At 37.3% G+C, this 22,673-nt stretch overlaps 1 protein-coding gene across 1 annotated transcript in view; it reads right to left on the bottom strand.

Annotated features, from left to right (window-relative positions):
* ROBO2 (roundabout guidance receptor 2) overlaps positions 1-22,673 on the bottom strand; it is a 651,843-nt gene that overhangs the window by 158,363 nt on the left and 470,807 nt on the right. Inside the window, exon 5 of the mRNA XM_052644742.1 lies at positions 7,329-7,467. Within this exon, the coding sequence (XP_052500702.1) occupies positions 7,329-7,467 (139 nt within the window). The remainder of the gene's footprint in view (positions 1-7,328; positions 7,468-22,673) is intronic.

The following is a 22,673-nucleotide window of genomic DNA, read 5'->3' as shown; positions in this document are numbered from 1 at the left end:
TATAAATAAAATCTGTATTTTCAGCTTCCAAGGAGGAAACCTTGACTTGGTCCAAGTTTACATATTCAAAGCACCAGGACATTTTATATGTGGGTTATGAAACTGGTCTAAAAGCTACTCTCAACAGTAATGCTATATAGCATTCCTATAAAGTCATTCATAATACAGTGATTCTAACCAATTACCCAAGATTTTATCTAGAATGCAAAATTTGTAAGCAGCTGAATTTCATAAACTATTCATAATCACATAATTAGAGTTCATTAGTTTAAAATACAGGTTTCATGTTGGATAGATTCTAAGTCAAGTGCTGTCAAGTCAAGACACCCACATATTAATGTGGGTCTTTGGAAACAACTTTAACTTCTTATGCCACATTCCTCAAATGGGAGTATTATTATGCTGGGACAATATGGTTTAAAATAATGAAATTAATATATACAAAAGTCATTTAGAAGAATGTATAGCAAATAGTAAGTCTTGCTTTTATCATTACATAATCTTCTTACAAAGACTGTAAACAATGGAGGTTTCCTTATTATCAGCAGACAAATGGTACCAGGTAATGTGAGAAATTTGCATCATATGTCTAATTGCACTGGGGCTAGAATATAATATCTGAACCACATATAGTCTCCCAAAGGTAGAGAAAGGGTGGCAACTTGTAAGCTTGGCAAACTGGATGGTAAAAGTTATAAATAAATCTATACAATTCAAAAGCAAATGTGATATATCTTAAATCAATAATATTTTATGTGTTTCTACGGAAATCAATCAGTGAGAGAGGGGAGAATGTGTAATTATTCTATGAAATCATTTTATGTATTATTTTTTTAATTAACTATCTTTTCTTTGTAGTTATCTGCATAACTAATAAACACCATTAATCAGTTGGATTTATAAAATGGAGATACCTGTTACATGAACCCACTGAACAATATTTCCAGTACTCTGAATTAGTTATATCATTTTAATACCCCTTTGAGGTAGAATGGATAGCATAATTATTCACCCTGTACAGATGAGTCAAAGCATAGGTCAATCATTAGTCCCATTACATTGCTCATCTATATCTCTAGGATATAAAACACAGAGAGTTTAAATAGCTTCTTCAAGGTCACACTCCTAGTTAGTGGTAGAGAAATCTGTTGAACATCATTTCCAGATAATACGAGTATAACTGAAGGGACAAATGATCAAACAGTGTCAGAGCAAGGCTAAAATCCAACATTCCTGACAATGACCTAAATATTCTTTATGTTACTGGTAGCTGTATTAAAAGATCCCACAATAATGGTCCAGACAGTTCTAATTCTTCTTTTTTTTTTTCCCAAGCAGAAATGGCAAAGACATCTGTATAGCTGAAAAATCATAGAATTCTCATTTACACTTTTCCTTGTATTTCTGAATCTTAGGGATTAGTCTTTTTTTTTAACAAAAGCTACGAACAATATTTATTAACATTGCTTTTCTCTTGCTTTCAGTTTTTTTTTGTCCTTTTTCTTTTTGAAAACTACTTTAATTGACCAATCTTGACCAGCCAGCCTAATCAGCATGGTTATTTATCATTAGCCCAAATTACCACATGTCCTTGAAACACACACTGTATGTGAAGAAGGCTGATCTCCTCAGCAGGGTAGCTTAGCACCTGTTCAGCATCTCTGCATCCCAGAAGCACATGCTCTAAACAATAGAGTTCCAAACAATTAATATAAGAACATTTTCCAGGGCCAAGCAAAAAACAGCCACCGACTGTAAAAATGCCACAAAAGGGGAATTATAAGTGGTTCTATACAGTTCCTTTTCTTAAGGAATTATGTATTTATGTGAATCTCACATTTCATGGAACTAAGAACTCAAAGTCTCTCTTAAAATAGACTTGCACTTTAGAGAAAGGAATTTGTCAGTGGGTCCAGGAAAACTGATAGAATTTTGCATTATGAATCTTGAAACACTTTTTCTTTAGTCCCTTTTCTATTTTTATGAAATATTCATGAATTATAACCACTATAGGCAAGCCATCAACTGCATTTAAAATTCTTAGGCATATATAAGAAAGTAAATGACTTTTTTTTTAATGTGACAAAAATAATTGATACTATGAACATTCCTTTCTCTACTCTAGATCCTTATTGAGGAAGTTAGTGTCACTCTAGAGTTAGTGTTGAAAATAAATAAAAATGAATTAAAATATCTTGGAACTAACTAGTGGTGATATACTGATATATGACTGATGCAAGATGTTAAATATCCTGTTAACCATTCTTTAAAACTTGCTTAATAATTATCTGAAATACAAGCTCTAATGACAAGCCTAGATAAGAAAACTTAGTTAATTAATCAAACTACGTCTTACCCAAATGCAGTGAAGAGGCATTTTTATTCTCTTCATAAATATTAAACTCTTGGTATATATCAATTTTATTGTTATGTCTTTGGTTGTGAATATATAGCATTATGTTTCTTTTATATTAATACATGCTATTTCTCATAAAGCTTCAGCATATGTATATTTTTTACACTATAAAACATACACTATTGCTATGATGGACCATGACAGAAAATGGAACATTTCCCAACATGGGTAATTTCTATCACAAGAAACATTGTGAAAAGATGTATTGAAGGAATCTGATCACGAAGAGTACTAATTAGCAAAAAGCTCCAGGTTTGCCTGGAAGAAAAAGACGTAGCACCCAAGAAAGACACTAGGACTACTTCGGTTTTAACTTTCATTAATGTTTCAGTATGTGAATACTTTCCTACATCACTCAGTTTGATTAACATAAAATAAAAAAAATAAATAATTGTTTACTTACTTTGCTTTAAAGTGACTTGCTTTTTACAGACTATCAGTGGGCATTATAAATACAATAGGAACTTAACAACATAGGTAAAACTTAAAGTATTTCTTCTACAATCTAAGTTACACTTTGGAAAAAACTGTGCTTTTAAAACACATACTCATTATGAACTACAGAACATCTTTCCCTTTATTTCCTCATTCTGTTCTCCCTACCCACTTTATTTTCACAGTGGTGTGCCTAATAGATGGCCTGGTGTCAGCTTAGTTGAGCACATATATATTGAGAGTCTCTGGAGAAAAAGATATTGATACTAAGCACAATCACACAGAAAAGCAATGACCTCCTTTTTCTTTCTGAAACTTTCAACTGTGAAAACCGTAGTATCTTAGGATGTTTCTACAAGTGTGGCTGAAGAGTACCCTGTGGTGCTTTCCAGGGATATCATCTTCCATATCCTATGCTTTAGTTCCTCTCTGAAGTATCAGGGTAAGTACCAAGTAATGCACATTTTATGAGTTGTTTTACGGATGCTAAAACTGCCACCAAATGGAAGATTCTAACTACCCTTCTTCACCTGGATTTTTAAAGTGCTTTGCAGAAACCCTTGCAGGAGGTCTAGGCTTTTTAAGGCATGAGCCTTGCAAGGCCCTCAAGAAAAACTTTCTCTGGTCCTAACTCCCATGTTTTGGTTTGTTTGGCCTCACTGTACATTGAGCACACGGATAACACAAGCAATTAACATTTTAACAGGAGCTTATATAAAATGAGGGCTTCCCTGGTGGCTCAGACAGTAGAGAATCCTCCTGCAATGCAGGAGAGCTGGGTTTGATCCTTCAGTTGGGAAGAATCCCTGGAGAAGGGAATGGCTACCCACTCCAGTATTTTTACCTGGAGAATCCCATTGATAGAGGAGGCTGGTGGGCTATAGTCCATGGGGTCCCAAAGAATCAAACATGACTGAGCAACAAACGCTTTCACACTTTTCACTTACATAAAATGAAGGGTCCTTCCAATTGTCTCTTTGTCATATGGAAAATGTCCAGATAAATAACTTTTCCCTGGTTGGGTATCAAGGTTATTATTATACACGGGGATTACTATTAACCAACCTCACTGAAATATTAAAGCAAAAATTGTCTTTAGTATAACTCACCAATGGTAAACTGTAATTTCATTAACGATAGTTACTGAGAAAGGTCAGAAATTTAGGGCTAAATCAAAGAAAGAGGTACACGGGTACCACTTTAAAATATTTTCACAGCAAAGAAAAAAAATACTCTGTTAATTCATCTCTGGTTACTGAAAGGTTGGTACAGATATCTCTGTCTGTGTTGAAAGTTTAAATAGCTATTATAGCATTTCATAAATTTAAACTTGAACTGAAAAGCTTTCCTTGTCTCCAAAAGAAAAATAGTCACATATTACTTACATAGTAATTACAGGCTATGCAGCTGCCCTACAAAGCTTTACTATAAATGTTTTAAGCATGAACTACTACATAAACCTCATTCAAATTACATTAAATGTTAAGCCAAAGAAATGTCATCTTCCACACCACTCCACACAATTGCTTACACAAGAACAATGGCCATCTCCCTAGTCTGAGACCTAAATAATGTAATAGAATCAATGTTGTTGATTTAGGCTATGGGTGGTTAAAAGTCATTACTGTTATTCCTCACCAAGTAAAGAGGTCTCCTTCCCCCTCATTATGCAAAAGTGAAGCTTATGCTAATGCATACAAAGCTAAGAATGAATAAGCTTCTTTGAAATACCATTTAAAGATTGAGATTTCAAGAAAAATTACATGGCTTCTATCATGATAAAAACACTGACCTCAATTTCTACATTGCACTGATCCTTGCTTTAAGCCTTTCTAACATACAATTTTAAAGCTTACACAGCATTTCCATTTGCCTAATACTTTAAAAATATTTAGCTGGTCACACAAAGCACTGTAGTCATATCATGCCAGTAATAGACGAATATAGAGGACAAACCTACAAATTGTATCAAGCGAAGTTAGTAGAGGTATGATTTCAAAAATTTCAACTTTGCCTTTAGAGGTTTTTATATCAGATGTTCATAAAATGCAGCTTTAATGCTGTTATTTGATTAACATGTATCATTTTGAGCTCTGAAACAAATGAATAGGGCAAGATTTGGAGAATATTGTGGCAAATACAGTTGTCAGGTTTATGACCTAACACCTAGAGCAATCTGGGAACAAATCAAACTAGGCTTAAGCTATATTTTCACTGAATTCAAACATATAGACCTATTAAAATGTAATACACTCTTACAACTCTATTTTTTCAACTTTTGTCCATAGGATCTTATTTAATGATTAAAAATATCAAGATCACCACGGAGGTAATTATGTAAACTTTGGTAATCAGATGACAAAAGTAGCACTCTCTGTAGCTTTCTTCCTAAAGTCCCAGAAAGCCAGTCTAATTATGAGAAAACACTAGACACATCCATGTTTGGAAACATTCTTAGGGTACCTGGCCAGAACAGCTTAAGGTCATAAAATGAGAAGAGACCGAGAGCCTGTCATAGAACAGAGGAGACGGGGAAAACACGACAACTTAAGGCAATATCCTGTAACATCCAACTAAAGTACCCCAGATAGGATCCTGGAGGAAAAGGAAGGCTGGTGAAATCAAAATAATGTATAAACTTTCATTATCATGTATCTGCATTCGTCTATCATGAGTTATACACCTTTCACAGTTGTGTAAGATAACAATAAGGGGATTTTCTGAACTATTTCTTTGAATTTTCTCTGTGAATCCAAAATTATCCCTAAATGAGAGATTTTGTATGGACAAGCTGTTTATTTCTAGTAATTGAAAATTAATCTTTGTTTATGCTCATTTTACAATATTATTAATCTCTTAGTCTTACATCAACATTTTAAAATTATACACAAAGTACTGTCAAATTTGTGGAAAGTTAGAGTATCTGTAGAAAATGGACTCCAGCAACTCAAATTCATCAATCACCTCTACTTGCTTTTCAACAGGCTTCTCCACTGGGAAAGTTTGAGGAGTTTCACGTGCAACAAACCTCTCCTAGCAGCATTCCTATAAAACTAGATATCTGACTGTGCTCTGCTTAGTCGCTCAGTCGTGTCCAATCCCATGGACTGTAGCTCACCAGCCTCCTCTGTCCATGGGATTCTCCAGGCAAGAATACTGGAGTGGGTTGCCACGCCCTCCTCCAGGCGATCTTCCCAACCCAGGGATCAAACCCAGGTCTCCCACACTGCAGGCAGATTCTTTATCACCTGAGCCGCCAGGGAAGGCCTGATGTCAGGAAGATATGTGACAGCAAAATGAAAAATGAAACATAGAGTCTATTTCTCTACTATTTACGCTGAAAGCTAAGCAAATTAAAATTTTCACTTTTCTCACTCCTGTAGTAGATTGCAAAGGAACCTCTCACTATTTAAAATGTTTGGTCCATTTCAAGTCAGTGCCGTTGATGATGTGATTTTAGAAACTATAATGTCATAGACCTAGGGATATATAAAACTGAGATTTTGAAATGAATGTATACATTCAGGAAAGAATCAATAGCACTGCCAGTGAAAGCACAAAAAAAGGCAATTTCTTTTCTGTGAAAGTATGTTTATACTCAGACAGGTGAATGAAACCTAATTTCTTTTTTAGGAAAGAAAATTAGCAAAAAAGCAGGATATGAAATGTTTTGCAGATCATGATTGTAGTAGGTGCGATGCCTGTAGTTTCAGAAGACAGGACTAGGAGGAAGGCCAAACAAATTTATAGCTAAACTCACTTGTTACATAAGAATAAAAAAACTTGGCTGATTTATTTGATCATAAAAGGCAAGGTCCTGGGAGAATTTAGACTACAAAAATGTTTTATATTTATTTTCAGAAAAGATTACAAACATTTCTGGGCTTATCATCGAGAGATGAGAGACTGGGTTTTGCGATAAAAAGAACAGAAAAGAGTTGGAAGAGTTCTCCATGAAGAGATGACAAATGAGAAAGTGACAGGGAGTCCTTAAATGAAAATTCCCTCTGTGGATAGTGATATGCCTTTTCATTCTAGTATTGAATGAGATCTCTGTTTTCTTGCAGACCCTACAATCCACTATACCCAGCAGCTTTCCGTAGCTTCGGCAACAGAGCAGTAGTTGAAAGATATAGTTGGGGTGGGTGGGTCGTTAGGAATTCAGCAGGAATATAATGGAAGACCTGGATAGGGCCATGAGAGAGAGAGAGAGTTCTTCAGGAATCCTTGATAGTCAGGGATAACAGACGGAGTGAAGGGTCAGGTATTCTTGTGAAAATTCAATGAAAGAGTAACATCAAAAGCCTAGACGACTTCAGTATATAAAACAGCAGATACTTGGCTTGCAAATGTAAAAGTTATGTGTGAAAATAATACACCTAAATATGAGTGTTTGGTGGTACAACTAATGCTGTCTTTTTCTTGTCTAATTATCCAATGGTCACCTAACAATTTTCCATACATACGACATTCTTACCTTCCTCTCGGCAAGTCTGCATCATCCTTTCTCCACCGCACAGTTGGCTGAGGATCTCCCTGGACCTGACAACGGAACTCTACAGCTTCTTCCTCCAGCACCACTTGGTTAATTGGCCTCCTGAGAAATGTGGGTCGTTCTTAGGGAAGAAAAAAAAAAAAGTAAAATGAAATGAATGTTGTCCATATTTTATGTGCATTATGAAAAAAGCATAAAAAACATGTGGTTTATTTTTGGCACATAAGTATCTAATTTTATAGCTCAACTGTCTTGATAAGGCTTCATGGAACCTATTAACGTGACTGTATAAAATGAAATATTCTGGAACACATAAATAGCTACGGTTTGTATATAAATCCATACTATCGGCTGGAAAATAAAATTGATTCTTCTGTGAATTTCTGAGCTAAATCATGTGGGTCTTGTCATAAAAATCTGAACACTGAATCTCACAGAAAAAAAAAAGAGAGAGGAAAAAGATTATTTTCATCTATTACAATGGCTCAGAGTGGGAAAAGTGAAAGTTGAAACCAGTGGAAATATTAAAAAGGAAACAAATATTAATATTCCATCAACAATGCTAGAGAAATCAAAAGAGTTGTGTTCTCAACGTAAGCATATTTTTACTAAGGTTATCCATTTGATAAGGACCTAATACTTCCGTGGGCTTCCCTGGTGGCTCAGAGGGTAAAGCATCTGCCTGCAATGCAGGAGACCCGGGTTCAATCCCTGGGTCAGGAAGATCCCCTGGATAAGGAAACGGCAACCCACTCCAGTACTCTTGCCTGAAGAACCCCATGGTTGGAGGAGCCTGGTAGGCTAGAGTCCATGGGATCTCAGAGTTGGACAAGACTAAGCAACTTCACACTTACTTACAACACTTAACAGTTCTATGAATGTTTTCACTTCATATGTGGAAAGCTGTCTACTTGTTTTTTGTGTGTGTGTGTGTGTCTGAAAAAAAAATCTGTCAAACTAATTTTTCTTAAATAAAAAACCAATATCATTAGTAATTACTGTAAACTACTTACTGTCATACATAATTTTCTAAGGCTACTTCTAATTTTCCTCCTACAGGCTCCAGCTATTTGTCCATTTTTGAAAATATAATATATGCTTGCTATTTCTCTAATATTCTGTTTTAGTGTTTCTGTTCTTTATTCTTTTGCTGTTTATCTGTACCTAGCACTGTTAATTTGGATTCTAGCACTCATCTAAATAAAGCATGGAAAAAAATGAATCCCTATCTATAAGAATATCACTACTGAAGAGAAGTATAAAACAAAATGTAGATTTATATATCTATAAATACTTCAATGGTTTTGTTTAGTTTCCTTTGTTTTTTTATAATAATCTGATACAGAGAAAATTACCATTTAATTTTTTATTGGCCCAGGTCTCTCAATCATAGGCAAGTACAGTACTGCTCCTTATTGAAGTAGAAAAAGAGGTCAAGTAAAAGAAAAATGAAATCCATAGGGAGTGGACACAATGTATCTGACCATATGGCCATATTTAGTTTCCTAGAACTTTAGTTTCAAACCCAATTTAAAAACGTGAATACAGTGGCACAAACATTGAAACATATTCAGCGAGAAATCTTAAAAAAAAATACAACACATCAAATAACATACGTTGAGTATAGACTGGATGTATATGATTTTATTGACTAAATTTAGACCCCTATTTATAAAACAAATGTGTAAACTACAAAAGGATATTTTATTGCAATAAAGTCAACCATCATTGGTATTCAAAAGGAAGATAAGTTTATCTCACCACAGTGACGTAGACAGTAGTGATCAATTTCTTTAAACACAGACCTGCACATACTCAAGTATTTGTACCCTGGGGTCCCCAAATCCCAAGACATAAAACAAGGCTCATGGGACTTTATCATGTAGAGCTTTTAAATGCAGGATTTAGAAATAATCCAAAACACTTGTGGGAAGTTTGCTTCAAAAGATTTTAGGTGGTCAGAATCAATTAGCTGTAAGTGTGCCCTGCTGACAACAGAAGAAATCTGCAAGTTGGGTAGAATTACTTAGTGTTATCCTCAGACGACTGACCACTACGTGCACCAGCCAAGTATTTTAGTTCTGGCACAGGTAATATTGTTATTAGAATATTAAAAACAACATTGTTAACACAATATTGTTAAAAACAACAGCTATTGTTTTTGGCAGTATATAATAGGCAATAGGATCAGTATCTTCTTGTGAAAGTGGGATATTAATAGAAAAAAAAAAAGAGTTGACATAGAGAGTAGGATTTTTTTTTTTTCACTATCACTTAGGGATATTCAGTCAGTTCATTCAAAAGCTGTAATAACTCAATATTAAAGGAGAGCCAGGCTACTGTAGATACCACTAATGATTGAGAAATCATCAATTTTCCTTCTGGCTCCCTCCGATTTTAAAGGGGGGATTGTCCTAAAACTTGGCATATGGATGAGCAAACTAAGAGAAGTCTTTCCTTCATTCACCCCTTCATTCAGTGTGTGTTAATGCAACTTCCCCTATGACAGACTTTGAGTGTGGTAGCTGGTGAAGAGTCAGCAGCTTGGTTTCACCAGAAAAGTGGAGAGAGATGAAGTTACTTAGTTGGTAAATGGCAAGACTGTGACAGGTCTTGTATGCCATGTCAAAGAATATGAGTTCTTCACTTAAGGCAATAGAGAGATGCTGAAACATTTTAAGTAAGGAAGCATCATTTCTAATAACCATATGAAAAGGATCATGTTGGCAGATTTGTGGGACATGAATTAGAAGAGAATACAAAACAGTGAAGGTCAAAATATTTATTGTAATAAATTATTTCAGTTTAGAACTGACACAGTGGTTCAAGGGATGTGGAAAGGACATAGAATGAAGAGATACAAGAAATGGGTGATCAATCAGATGTGGAAGAAGTTTAGGAAGATTCTCAAATATCCATTTAGCACAATGGAACAAAATGGCAAGTAAGATATGGATATGTGAATGTTTAGATCTTTTTATCTCAGAAATGGTGAGATGTGAAGAAAGATGTGAAAGATGAGGAAAAAATGGACCTCTCAACACTTAACCCATTGTTAGCCTTCTGTTGCTTGAACTCAAATGTATTCTTAATTAATATGGTAAACATATTACTATCTATAGAGAAGAAAAAATAAATATGCTCACACCTATAGACATAGAGAACCTGTTGGATTAAAACTTCTAAATAAAGAAGGAATCATAAGAAACTTCTCATGCATGATGAAGACATTTTATCAGAAACTAAATGCAAAAATTACTTTCTTAAAGTAATATATTAAAGTCATGGCTATTACAATTGGGAACAAAAAGGACACACTGACTTTAGTGATCAAAAAGGAAAAGAAGGAAAGTGTGAGTTTTGGAAAAGAACCAAAACACTCAATACTTGCAGACATTCCACAATACAAATAATACAGAAGAGTAATTTTGATCATAGATAACTGTGACAAAAGATAAGAACCACAAAAAATCACGGCAGCAATGCTGGCAGTATTGCAGATTTGGGGATTTTAGTATAAACTGGGGCAAATTCATACATTGAGATATTAATGCTATCTATTTATCTACCTCTCTAACATGGAAAATTTTCATGGCATGATGCTGACTACAAAATAAATTTCATAAGAGTATACAGATTAATTCCATTAAAATACACATGGATATTTTCAGTAAAGTTTTTGCATGCTTCCATTAACATGCTACCAGTCTTGAAATTGCAACATGTGTGTATAATTAATTCAAACAACAAACTTTACATTAGACTTGTCACAAAAATAAACTTGTCTCTTTGTTCAGGGTATAACATCAAGGTCCTTGAGGAATTTTTTGGTTACCCATACTTGTAAGTCCCACTGTTTTGTATGGAGATACATGGAAGTATATGATTTATAATTTCAAGAAGGAAGAAAGATACCGGATTTCCTGCTGATGTTCTGATGAACTCAGAAGGAGGGGCGAACTCTGGAATGAACTTCATTCTTTTCTGCCCTCAAGTAGAGTTTAGTTGCCTAGCAGCTGTATAACCACAGAACAGCATTTGGCATAGAATTTTTGGAAGTCTACCACTGTTTGTAGTGGAAAATGCAATTCAATTCATTAAAGAAAAAAAGGCAGGGGCAATGCAAAGAATCAGCAATCAGTTCAGTCACTCAGTCGTGTCCGACTCTTTGCGACCCCATGGACTGCAGCACGCCAGGTTTCCCTGTCCATCACCAACTCCTGGAGCTTGTTCAAACTCGTGTCCATTTACTCAGTGATGCCATCCAACCTTCTCATCCTCTGTCGTCCCATTCTCTGGCCTACAATCTTTCTCAGCATCAGGGTCTTTTCTAATGAGTCAGTTCTTCACATCAGGTGGCCAGTGTATTGGAGCTGCAGCTTCAGCGTCAGTCCGTCCAATGAATATTCAGGACTGATTTCCTTTAGGATGGACTGGTTGGATCTCCTTGCTGTCAAAGGAACTCTCAAGAGTCTTCTCCAACACCACAGGTCAAAAGCATCAATTCTTCAGCACTCAACTTTCTTTATAGTCCAACTCTCACATCCATACATGACTACTGGAAAAACAATAGCTTTGACTATATGGACCTTTGTCAGCAAAGTAATGTCTCTGCTTTTTAACACTAGGTTTGTCAGAGCTTTTCTTCCAAGAAGCAAGTGTCTTTTAATTTCATGCTGGCAGTCACCTCTGCAGTGATTTTGGAGCCCCTCAAAATAAAGTCTGCCGCTGTTTCCATAGTTTCCCCATTTATTTTCCATGGGGTCATGTGACCAGATGTCATGATCTTAGTTTTCTGAATGCTGAGTTTTAAGCCAAATTTTTCACTCTATTCTTTCACTTTCATCAGGAGACTCTTTAGTTCCTCTTTACTTTCTGCCATAAGGATGGTGTCATCTGCATATCTGAGTTGATATTTTTCCTGGCAATCTTGATTCCAGCTTGTACTTCATCCAGCCCAGCATTTTGCATGACACATTCTGCACAAAAGTTAAATAAGCAGGATGACAATACACAGCCTTGACATACTCCTTTCTCTGTTTGGAACCAGTCTGTTATTCCATGTCCAGTTCTAACTATTGCTTCTTGACCTGCATACAGATTTCTCAGGAGGCAGGTAAGGTGACCCGGTATTACCATGTCTTTAAGAGTTTTCCAGAGTTTGTTGTGATCCACACAGTCAAAGGCTTTGGCTTAGTCAATAAGGCAGTGGTAGATATTTTCTGGGACTCTCTTGCTTTTTCCAGGATCCAACAGATGTTGGCAATTTGATCTCTGGTTCCTCTGTCTTTTCTAAATCCAGCTTGAACATCTGGAAGTTCTTGGTTCACATACTGTTGAGACCTGGCTTGGAGAATTTTGAGCATTACTTTGCTAGCGTGTGAGATGAATGCAATTGTTCAGTAGCTTGAACATTCTTTGGTATTGTCTTTCTTTGGGATTGGAATGAAAACTGACCTTTTCCAGTCCTGTGGCCACTGCTGACATCTCCAGATTTGCTGGTATACTGAGTGAGCACTTAAACAGCACTGCCTTTTAGGACTTGAAATAGCTCAGCTGGAATTCCATCACCTCCACTCGTTTTGTTTGTAGTGATGCTTCCTGAGGCCCACCTAACTTCAGCCTCCAGGATGTCTGGCTCTAGGTGAGTGATCACACCACTGTGGTTATCTAGGTCATTAAGATATTGTTTGGTATCGTCATTCTATGTATTCCTGCCACCTTTTCTTAATATCTTCTGCTTCTGTTAGGTCCATACTGTTTCTGTCCTTTATTGTGCCCATTAACATAAAGAACAACCCAGAAGAATGTCATCAGCATATACACGGCACATTAGAAAAGGTTTATACCTGAGTATATTGAGGGTGTACCGTACAACAAAGTAACATCGAAATTTACCAGCTCATTGGTATTTGGTCACAACTTTAAAAAAACTGTTCTGAGAACTTCCATAGTACCTTTTATGACAATTATCTCTAAATTGTGTTATTTGTTGTATCAATTGTTTTCTGCTCTTTATACTAAGTTCACTTTTATTTTGTAATTTTAACTGCCTACAAAGAACAGCATGTTAAAAATTGTAGTTTTGCTTACCATTTATTTAAATGGTAAGAAATGTTTTCAGTTTCCTTAACTAGGCTTTATTTCCAGAAAATTTAAGACTCAAACATGAATATTAAAGACTAAAGGAGTTGTACATGTAGAAATGTACTTTAAATGCTTTGCCTTTGCAAGTGCTACTGTTATCATGTGACAAACACAAAGTCACACCTCTTTTAGACACACACATTACAAAAACTACAAGGAATTATCTTGGAGTTTTGTGTCAAAATCATCTGCAAATAAATGTATTTAGAAGGATTAGAAAGTAAAATGATGAGAGAAACATCAGGTTGATAACTGACCTCATTCAATACTCATTAATACCCCATGAAATTTGTATTCTATGAAGATCTGAACAACTAAGATAAATACACATGAAAAATCTTGAACTACTGTCTAACAAGTAAACCTAATTTTAACACATGTCAAAATAAGGTCAATGATTTTTCCATATTATCACTTTCTGTCTGATCATATATTGAAACATTGGGGGAGAAATCTCAAGGGCTATTTGCTGACTGCTTATCAATTAGATTAGAGTCCCTCTGAATGACTTGATTCCTAATTATACAGCCATAGAGTGATCAGAGACAATGTCTTTGCCAATGCAATTAACTTTTTTTTTATGTGAGATTAACTGGATTTGATTCACCTGCATAACTTGCTTACAAGGTTAATCTCTCTTGAGACAGTAGTATTGTTTGGCAGTGTGGTACTATGTAAAGAACAGCTCTCAAGTAGTCAGGTCAATTCAGTAACAAACTGGCATTGTGGAAAAATCCAACTTTGTATGCAACTGTAATAAAATCAAACGCCAAGTCTGCTTGTACTTACGTCAATAATATTCAGAAAGCAAAGATTCAATTTAACCCCCAAATCATAAATCTGAAATGTGGTTCCATAATATATCTAAAGTTTCTTACTTACACGCTACATTGAAGGAAATTAAGGGCCCAGAGAATTTCTCTTTTCAACTGTATTCAGTCAGTGAATAGGACTATAAAATTGGCAAAGGCTGTGCCGTGACAGCTATTACTAGGACAACCTTAACAATTTAAAATAAGCTTTGTTTGACATTATAAAAGCAGCATTATGACAATAATTAGATAGGTAGGGTCCTTCAAGTTCTCTAAGACCAAATCTACGCAGTAAAAGCACATGAGATCTAACCACTGCTTGTAAATCTTATCTCAACTTCAGCTGACCCAAGAGGATCCACCACCCAGTCGTGCCCATTAAAGGAGGAAGTCAGAAAGCTAGACCGAGTGTTATTTAAATAGGTATGTATGAGGGGCAGGGTAACAACAGCCACTGAATGTGAATTACGGTGCCCTTCCAAAACAGACTGGATGATAACGATCAGTCTGCCTGACTGTGATTAAATAAATCCTGGCTGCACTAATTTATTTTCTTGCCAAGAATTTTCTTTGTCTGAGAGAAACCATCCTGTGAAGCAAAAACAAACATAGGTAAATGTTCTCAGAGGGAAAAAATAAATGCCTTTCGCACCATTTTTAGAGGCAAAGTTTCATGTTATTGCTGATATGAGTCATGGTGGGAGCAGGGGACCTGTCTATTCATTTTCTACTCTATTTGAACACTTAGAGCTTGGCACATAGTAGGTGTTCAAGAGACATTTGTTAAATAAGTGAACAAATAAATATTTTGTTGTTTTAAGGTTTGCAAGTTATATTATTTAAAAGAACTAGATTTTATCTTTAACAATTATATTGATTTCAATAACACCTTATGTTTTGAATTCTTAAATGAAGGGCACACATTATCAATAAAGCATAGATATATCCTAAGGTACATTATGAGAAGATTTTATTTAGAAAAGAACATTAGTAAAATCCTGAAATGCAAGAGAAGTTAAAAATCCATGAAATAAGAACAAGATGCTATAAATAAGAAATAATTCAGAAAAAGAAAGAATAGGAGATTTAACATCTAATTAATGAATTTATGCTTGACAGAAAAATAGAACAGATAAAAATGAACAGTGTATTTCACTGAGTTGTTTGAATACAGCATTTTTAGATAAGATGCTTACTAAGTGTCTAACTAGAAAGAGAAAAAAGTGCCAAACCAAGGCATGGTATTTGAAACATTTCCGAAACACGGGATAAAGAGAAAGTACTGAGTAAAGCTGAAAGAAAAAGAAAAGAAAAATGATCACATAGGAATCAAAAGTACAGCAGACTTCTCAAGAGTAACAGTACAAACAAATCGACACTTCAGTGACACCTTTAATATTCTAAGCAAAAATATTTTTAAAAACTGGAATTCTATAACCAAAAGTATCCATTGTTTTGGATAGAATAGAAACAGTTCTGTCTGGAACATGGTGAAGGCTCCAGTCAAGGAGAAATCTGGAGAAAAATACTGTTCTGAATACAAGAGGTAACTAAGAAAAAAATACAAATATAGGATACAGGAAACAGGGAAGCTAGCAGCAGAGGAAAGGGGAGATGAATGTCAGAATGAAGTTTCTGGGTAGATCTAAATAGCATCCACCCTGGTTGGACAGAGTAGAAAGTCTAAGGCCTCCAGAAAGGGTGTAGCAACAGTGGACTTACTAGCTAAACAGAGTTTAGAGAAATTTAAATCTCTTGTTTCAGTTTCAAGAATTCATGACAGGTATAGCTAAACACAAGTAAAAGGAAAAATGGACTTATTATAAACACATTATTGATAGGGGAAATTTTTGCAGAAACTACCACATTACAGTCAATAATGTGTTAACTGAAAGAAGATGGAATATAAAGCCAGAAAAGTAATGCTATTATAACAGCATAACACTTAGCTCACAGTCCATATTTACAATATTACAACTTAAGTTATTGATATTAATATAATCAATGTTTCTGAAGTCAATATACTGAAAGGACAAAAAGAGGGTGAGTGCTGGTGAGAAATTGAGGAACAAGGTATTGGTAGGCCAAATCATCATCTTCTAAAATAAGAAGTCAAAGTAATCTATAAAATTGCAGAATAAGCACAAAGAAATATGAGAGCATCCCAGAAGAAAAAGCAAAATAGGCTTATAGAAATGTTCAAAGATGAGAACTGTGTGTGTATCCACATGAGGATATGTGTGCTGGGAGGAGGGGGCAAGATATCTCTGCATTTCATTGTAAGATTTGTAATACTTCTACTATCTATAAGAAATGTAGCAGAAAAATCATTTTTATGTATCATTTCTTTAAACATTTAAAAATCATTGGGAAAAATTTTCTTATTTTTTGGTTGTTTTTTAATGACAGTTCAATTCTGCATAATGGATATCTCAAGCTGCCCATAATTGGAAATTTAATTATATACTTCAGCTCTAGTTTTTTTTGTCTTCAGGAACTCTAGAAGTTAATTAACATTTGTAAATTGCCAGAAAGTATTTTTTATGAAGACATTATGGCTTCCCAGGTGGTTCAGTGGTATATCTGCCTGCCAAGCAGGAGATGCAGGTTCAACTCCTGGGCTGGGAAGGTCCCCTGGAGAAGGAATTGGCAATCTACTCCAGTATTCTTGCCTAGGAAACCCCACGGAAAAAGGAGCCTGGAGGGCTACAGTCCATGGGGGTCACAAAAGTGTTGGACATGACTTAGCAACTAAACAGCAGCAGCAGACTGTGTTAAAGATTTTAGTGTCCTTCTACACTAGAATGCCTACTTCTAATTTTTACATGCCGTACTGGCACTTAACTAAGATGCTATTTTCTAGTCAGCAAATATTAAAGAACACCATAAAAGAGCGGCCAAGAGGAGATACTCCACGTCCAAGGTCAGAGAAACCTCAGTAAGACTGTAGTTGCTGGAGCAGCTGTGAGGAGATATCCCACATCAAAGTGCAAAGGAGAAGCCCTAGCAAGATGGTTCAGTTCAGTCGCTCAGTCGTGTCCGACTCTTTGCAACCCCATGAATTGCAGCACGCCAGGCCTCCCTGTGAATCACCAATTCCCGGAGTTCACTCAGACTCACGTCCATCGAGTCAGTGATGCCATCCAGCCATCTCATCCTCTGTCGTCCCCTTCTCCTCCTACCCCCAATCCCTTCCAGGATCAGAGTCTTTTCCAATGAGTCAACTCTTCGCATGAGGTGGCCAAAGTACTGGAGTTTCAGCTTTAGCATCATTCCTTCCAATGAACACCCAGGACTAATCTCCTTTAGAATGGACTGGTTGGATCTCCTTGTAGTCCAAGGGACTCTCAAGAGTCTTCTCCAACATCACAGTTCAAAAGCATCAATTCTTCAGCACTCAGCTTTCTTCACAGTCCATCTCTCACATCCTTACATTACCACTGGAAAAACCATAGCCTTGACTAGACGGACCTTAGTCGGCAAAGTAATGTCTCTGCTTTTCATGATGCTATCTAGGTCGGTCATAACTTTTCTTCCAAGGAGTAAGCGTCTTTTAATTTCATCGCTGCAATCACCATCTGCAGTGATTTTGGAGCCCCCCAAAATAAAGTCTGACACTGTTTCCACTATTTCCCCATCTATTTCCCATGAAGTCATGGGACCAGACGTCATGATCTAAGTTTTCTGAATGTTGAGCTTTAAGTCAACTTTTTCACTCTCCTCTTTCACTTTCATCAAGAGGCACTTTAATTCCTCTTCACTTTCTGCTATAATGGTGGTGTCACCATATTGAGGTTATTGATATTTCTCCCGGCAATCTTGATTCTAGCTTGTGCTTCTTCCAGCCCAGTGTTTCTCACGATGTACTCTGCATATAAGTTAAGTAAGCAGGGTGACAATATACAGCCTTGACGTACTTCTTTTGCTATTTGAAACCAGTCTGTTGTTCCATGTCCAGTTCTAAGTGTTGCTTCCTGACCTGCATACAGGTTTCTCAAGAGGCAGATCAGGTGGTCTGGTATTCCCATTTCTTTCAGAATTTTCCACAGTTTATTGTGACCCACACAGTCAAAGGCTTTGGCATAGTCAATAAAGCAGAAATAGATGTCTTTCTGGAACTCTCTTGCTTTTTCCATAATCCAGCAGATGTTTGCAATTTGATCTCTGGTTCCTCTGCCTTTTCTAAAAGCAGCTTGAACATCTGGAAGTTCATGGTTCATGTATTGCTGAAGCCTGGCTTCGAGAATTTTGAGCGTTACTTTACTAGCATGTGAGATGAGTGCAATTGTGCAGTAGTTTGAGTATTCTTTGGCATTGAATTTCTTTGGAATTGGAATGAAAACTGACCTTCTCCATTCCTGTGGCCACTGCTGTTTCCAAATTTGCTGGCATATTGATTGCAGCACTTTCACAGCATCATCTTTCCAGATTTGAAATAGCTCAACTGGAATTCCATCACCTCTACTAGCTTTCTTTGTAATGATGCTTTCTAAGGCCCACTTGACTTCACATTTCAGGATGTCTGGCTCTAGGTGAGTGATCACACCATCGTGATTATCTTGCTTGTGAACATCTTTTCTGCACAGTTCTTCCGTGTATTCTTGCCATCTCTTCTTAATATCTTCTGCTTCTGTTAGGTCCATACCATTTCTGTCCTTTATCGAGCCCATCTTTCCATGAAATGTTGCCTTGGTATCTCCAATTTTCTTGAAGAGATCTCTAGTCTTTCCCATTCTGTTGTTTGCCTCTATTTCTTTGCACTGATCACTGAGGAAGGCTTTCTTATCTCTGCTTGCTATTCTTTGGAACTCTGCATTCAGATGCTTATATCTTTCCTTGTCTCCTTCGTTTTTCGCTTCTCTTCTTTTCACAGCTATTTGTAAGGCCTCCCCAGACAGCCATTTTGCTTTTTTGCATTTCTTTTCCATGGGGATGGTCTTGATCCCTGTCTCCTGTACAATGTCACGAACCTCTGTCCATAGTGCACCAGGCACTCTATCTATCAGATCTAGGCCCTTAAATCTATTTCTCACAGAACACGGTTCTGTCTCAGTCTCTGGCGTCCCTGGGTCCTGATGTGCACAAGGTTTGTTTAAACCCTCTTAAAGTCTCTAGCAGGAATGGGGTTTGATTTTAGATGTGAATTTACCCCTCCTACCGTCTTGCTATTTCTCATTCCCACTTATGATTATACAGTGGAAGTGAGAAATAGCAATACTTATGATTATACAGTGGAAGCGAGTAATAGCAAGATGGTGGGGGGGTAAATGTACATCTAGAATTAAATCCCATTCCTGCCAGAGACTTTAAGAGGGTTCAAACAAACCTTGTGAACATCAAGACCCAGGGACCCCACAGAGATGAGACAGAACCGTGTTTGAGCATTACCTGTGGAGGTATAGGTCGGCAGTGGACTGCCACAGGGACAGCGGCTCTGGGTGCACCAGACTTCGGTATGGCATAAGCCCTCTTGGAGAGGGTCGCCATTAACCCCATCATATAGCCGCCAGAACTGCACAGACTGGGAAATACACTCTTGGAGGTCACAAACAGATCACTGTACACCAGGATCCAGGGGAAAGGAGCAGTGACCCCACAAGAGTTTGACCCAGACTCTTGTGTCCAGGAGTCTCCAGCAGAGGCATGGGTTTGTGGTGGCCTGCTGCAGGGTTGGGGGACTGAGTGTAGCAGTACATGCATGGGATCTTTTGAAGGAGGTCACCATTATCTTGATTACCTCCACCATAGGTTGGCCCCAGGTATATGGCAGGGAGGGAACACAGCTCCACCCAACAACAGCAAACTGGATTAAAGATTTACTGAACATGGCCCCACCCACCAGAACAAGACCCAGTTTTCCCCCTCAGTCAGTCTCTCCTATCAGGAAGCCTCCAAAAGCCTCTTATCCTTCTCCATCAGAGGGCAGACAGACTGAAAAACACAACTGCAGGACCTAACAGAAGCAGAAGATATTAAGAAGAGATGGCAAGAATACACAGAAGAACAGTATAAAAATGATCTTCACAACCAAGATAATCATGATCATGTGATCATGCACCAAGAGCCAGACATCCTGGATCAAGTCAAGTGGGCCTTAGAAAGCATCATTACAAACAAAGCTAGTAGAGGTGATGGAATTCCAGTTGAGCTATTTCAAATCTGGAAAGATGATGCTGTGAAAGTGCTGCACTCAATATGCCAGCAAATTTGGAAACTCAGCAGTGGCCACAGGAATGGAAAAGGTCAGTTTTCATTCCAATCCTAAAGAAAGGCAATGCCAAAGACTGCTCAAACTACTGCACAACTGCACTCATCTCACACACTAGTAACGTAATGCTCAAAAGTCTCCAAGCCAGGCTTCAGCAATAAGTGAACCATGAACTTCCAGATGTTCAAGCTGCTTTTAGAAAAGGCAGAGGAACCAGAGATCAAATTGCCAAAATCGACTGGATCATGGAAAAAGCAAGAGTTCCAGAAAGACATCTATTTCTGCTTTATTGACTATGGCAAAGCCTTTGACTGTGTGGGTCACAATAAACTGTGGAAAATTCTGAAAGAGATGGGAATACCAGACCACCTGACCTGCCTCTTGAGAAACCTGTATGCAGGTCAGGAAGTAACAGTTAGAACTGGACATGGAACACCAGACTGGTTCCAAACAGGAAAAGGAGTACGTCAAGGTTGTATATTGTCACTCTGCTTATTTAACTTATATGCAGAGTACATCGTGAGAAACACTGGGCTGGAAGAAGCACAAGCTAGAATCAAGATTGCCGGGAGAAATATCAATAACCTCAGATATGCAGATGACACCACCATTATAGCAGAAAGTGAAGAGGAATTAAAGTGCCTCTTGATGAAAGTGAAAGAGGAGAGTGAAAAAGTTGACTTAAAGCTCAACATTCAGAAAACTCAGATCATGGCATCCAGTCCCATGACTTCATGGGAAATAGATGGGGGCAAAGGCTAACAGTGGAAACAATGTCAGACTTTATCGTTTTGGGCTCCAAAATCACTGCAGATGATGACTGCAGCCATGAAATTAAAAGACGCTTACTCCTTGGAAGGAAAGTTATGACCAACCTACATAGCATATTCAAAAGCAGACACATTACTTTGCCAACAAAGGTCCATCCAGTCATGGCTATGGTTTATCAAGGCTATGGTCATGTATGGATGTGAGAGTTGGACTGTGAAAAAGCTGAGCACCGAATAATTGATGCTTTTGAACTGTGTGTTGGAAAAGACTCTTGAGAGTCTTATGGACTTCAAGGAGATCCAACCAGTCCAACCTAAAAGAGATAAGTCCTGGGTATTCTTTGGAAAGACTGATGCTAAAGCTCAAACTGCAATACTTTGGCCACCTCATGCAAAGAGTTGACTCATTGGAAAAGACTTTGATGCTGGGAGGGATTGGGGGCAGGAGGAGAAGGGGACGACAGAGGATGAGATGGCTGGATGGCATCACCAACTCGATGGACATGAGTTTGGGTAAACTCTGGGAGTTGGTGATGGACAAGGAGGCCTGGCGTGCTGCGATTCGTGGGGTCTCAAAGAGTCAGACCCGACTGAGCGACTGAACTGAACCAATCTAATCACATGGACCACAGCCTTGTCTAATTCAGTTAACTATGAGCCATGTCGTGTATGGCCACCTAAGATGGACAGGTCATGGTGGAGAGTTCTGACAAAATGTAATCCACTGGAGAAGGGAATGGGAAACTACTTCAGTATTCTTGCCTTGAGAACCCCATGAACAGTATGAAAAGGTACAAAGATAGGACACTTAAAGATGAACTCCCCTGGTCAATAGGTGCCCAATATGCTACTGGAGATCAGTGGAGAAATAAATTCAGAAGAATGAAGGGATAGAGCCAAAGTAAAATCAACATCCAGTTGTGGATGTGACTGGTGATGGGAGCAAGGTCCAATGCTGCAAAGAGCAACATTGCATAGGAACCTGGAATGTAAGATCCATGAATTAAGGCAAATTTGAAGTGGTCAAATAGGAGATGGCAAGAGTGAACATCAACATTTTAGGAATCAGCGAACTAAAATGGACTGGAATGGGTGAATTTAACTCAGATGACCATTATATGTACTACTTTGGGAAAGAATCCCTTAGAAGAAATGGAGTAGCCATCATGGTCAAAAAAAGTCTGAAATGCATTACTTGGATCCAATCTCAAAAACAACAAAATGATCTCTGTTCATTTCCAAAGCAAAACATTCAGTATCATAGTAATCCAAGTCTATGCCCCAACCAGTAATGCCTGAGAAGCTGAAGTTGATCGGTTCTATGAAGACCTACAAGACCTTTCAGAACTAATATCACCAAAAGATGTCCTTTTCATTATAGGGGACTGGA

Source organism: Budorcas taxicolor, chromosome 1, assembly GCF_023091745.1.
Source record: "Budorcas taxicolor isolate Tak-1 chromosome 1, Takin1.1, whole genome shotgun sequence".
Lineage (NCBI taxonomy): Eukaryota > Metazoa > Chordata > Mammalia > Artiodactyla > Bovidae > Budorcas > Budorcas taxicolor.
The sequence above is the reverse complement of the archived record's forward strand: the minus strand, read 5'-3'. Positions and strand labels throughout refer to the sequence as shown.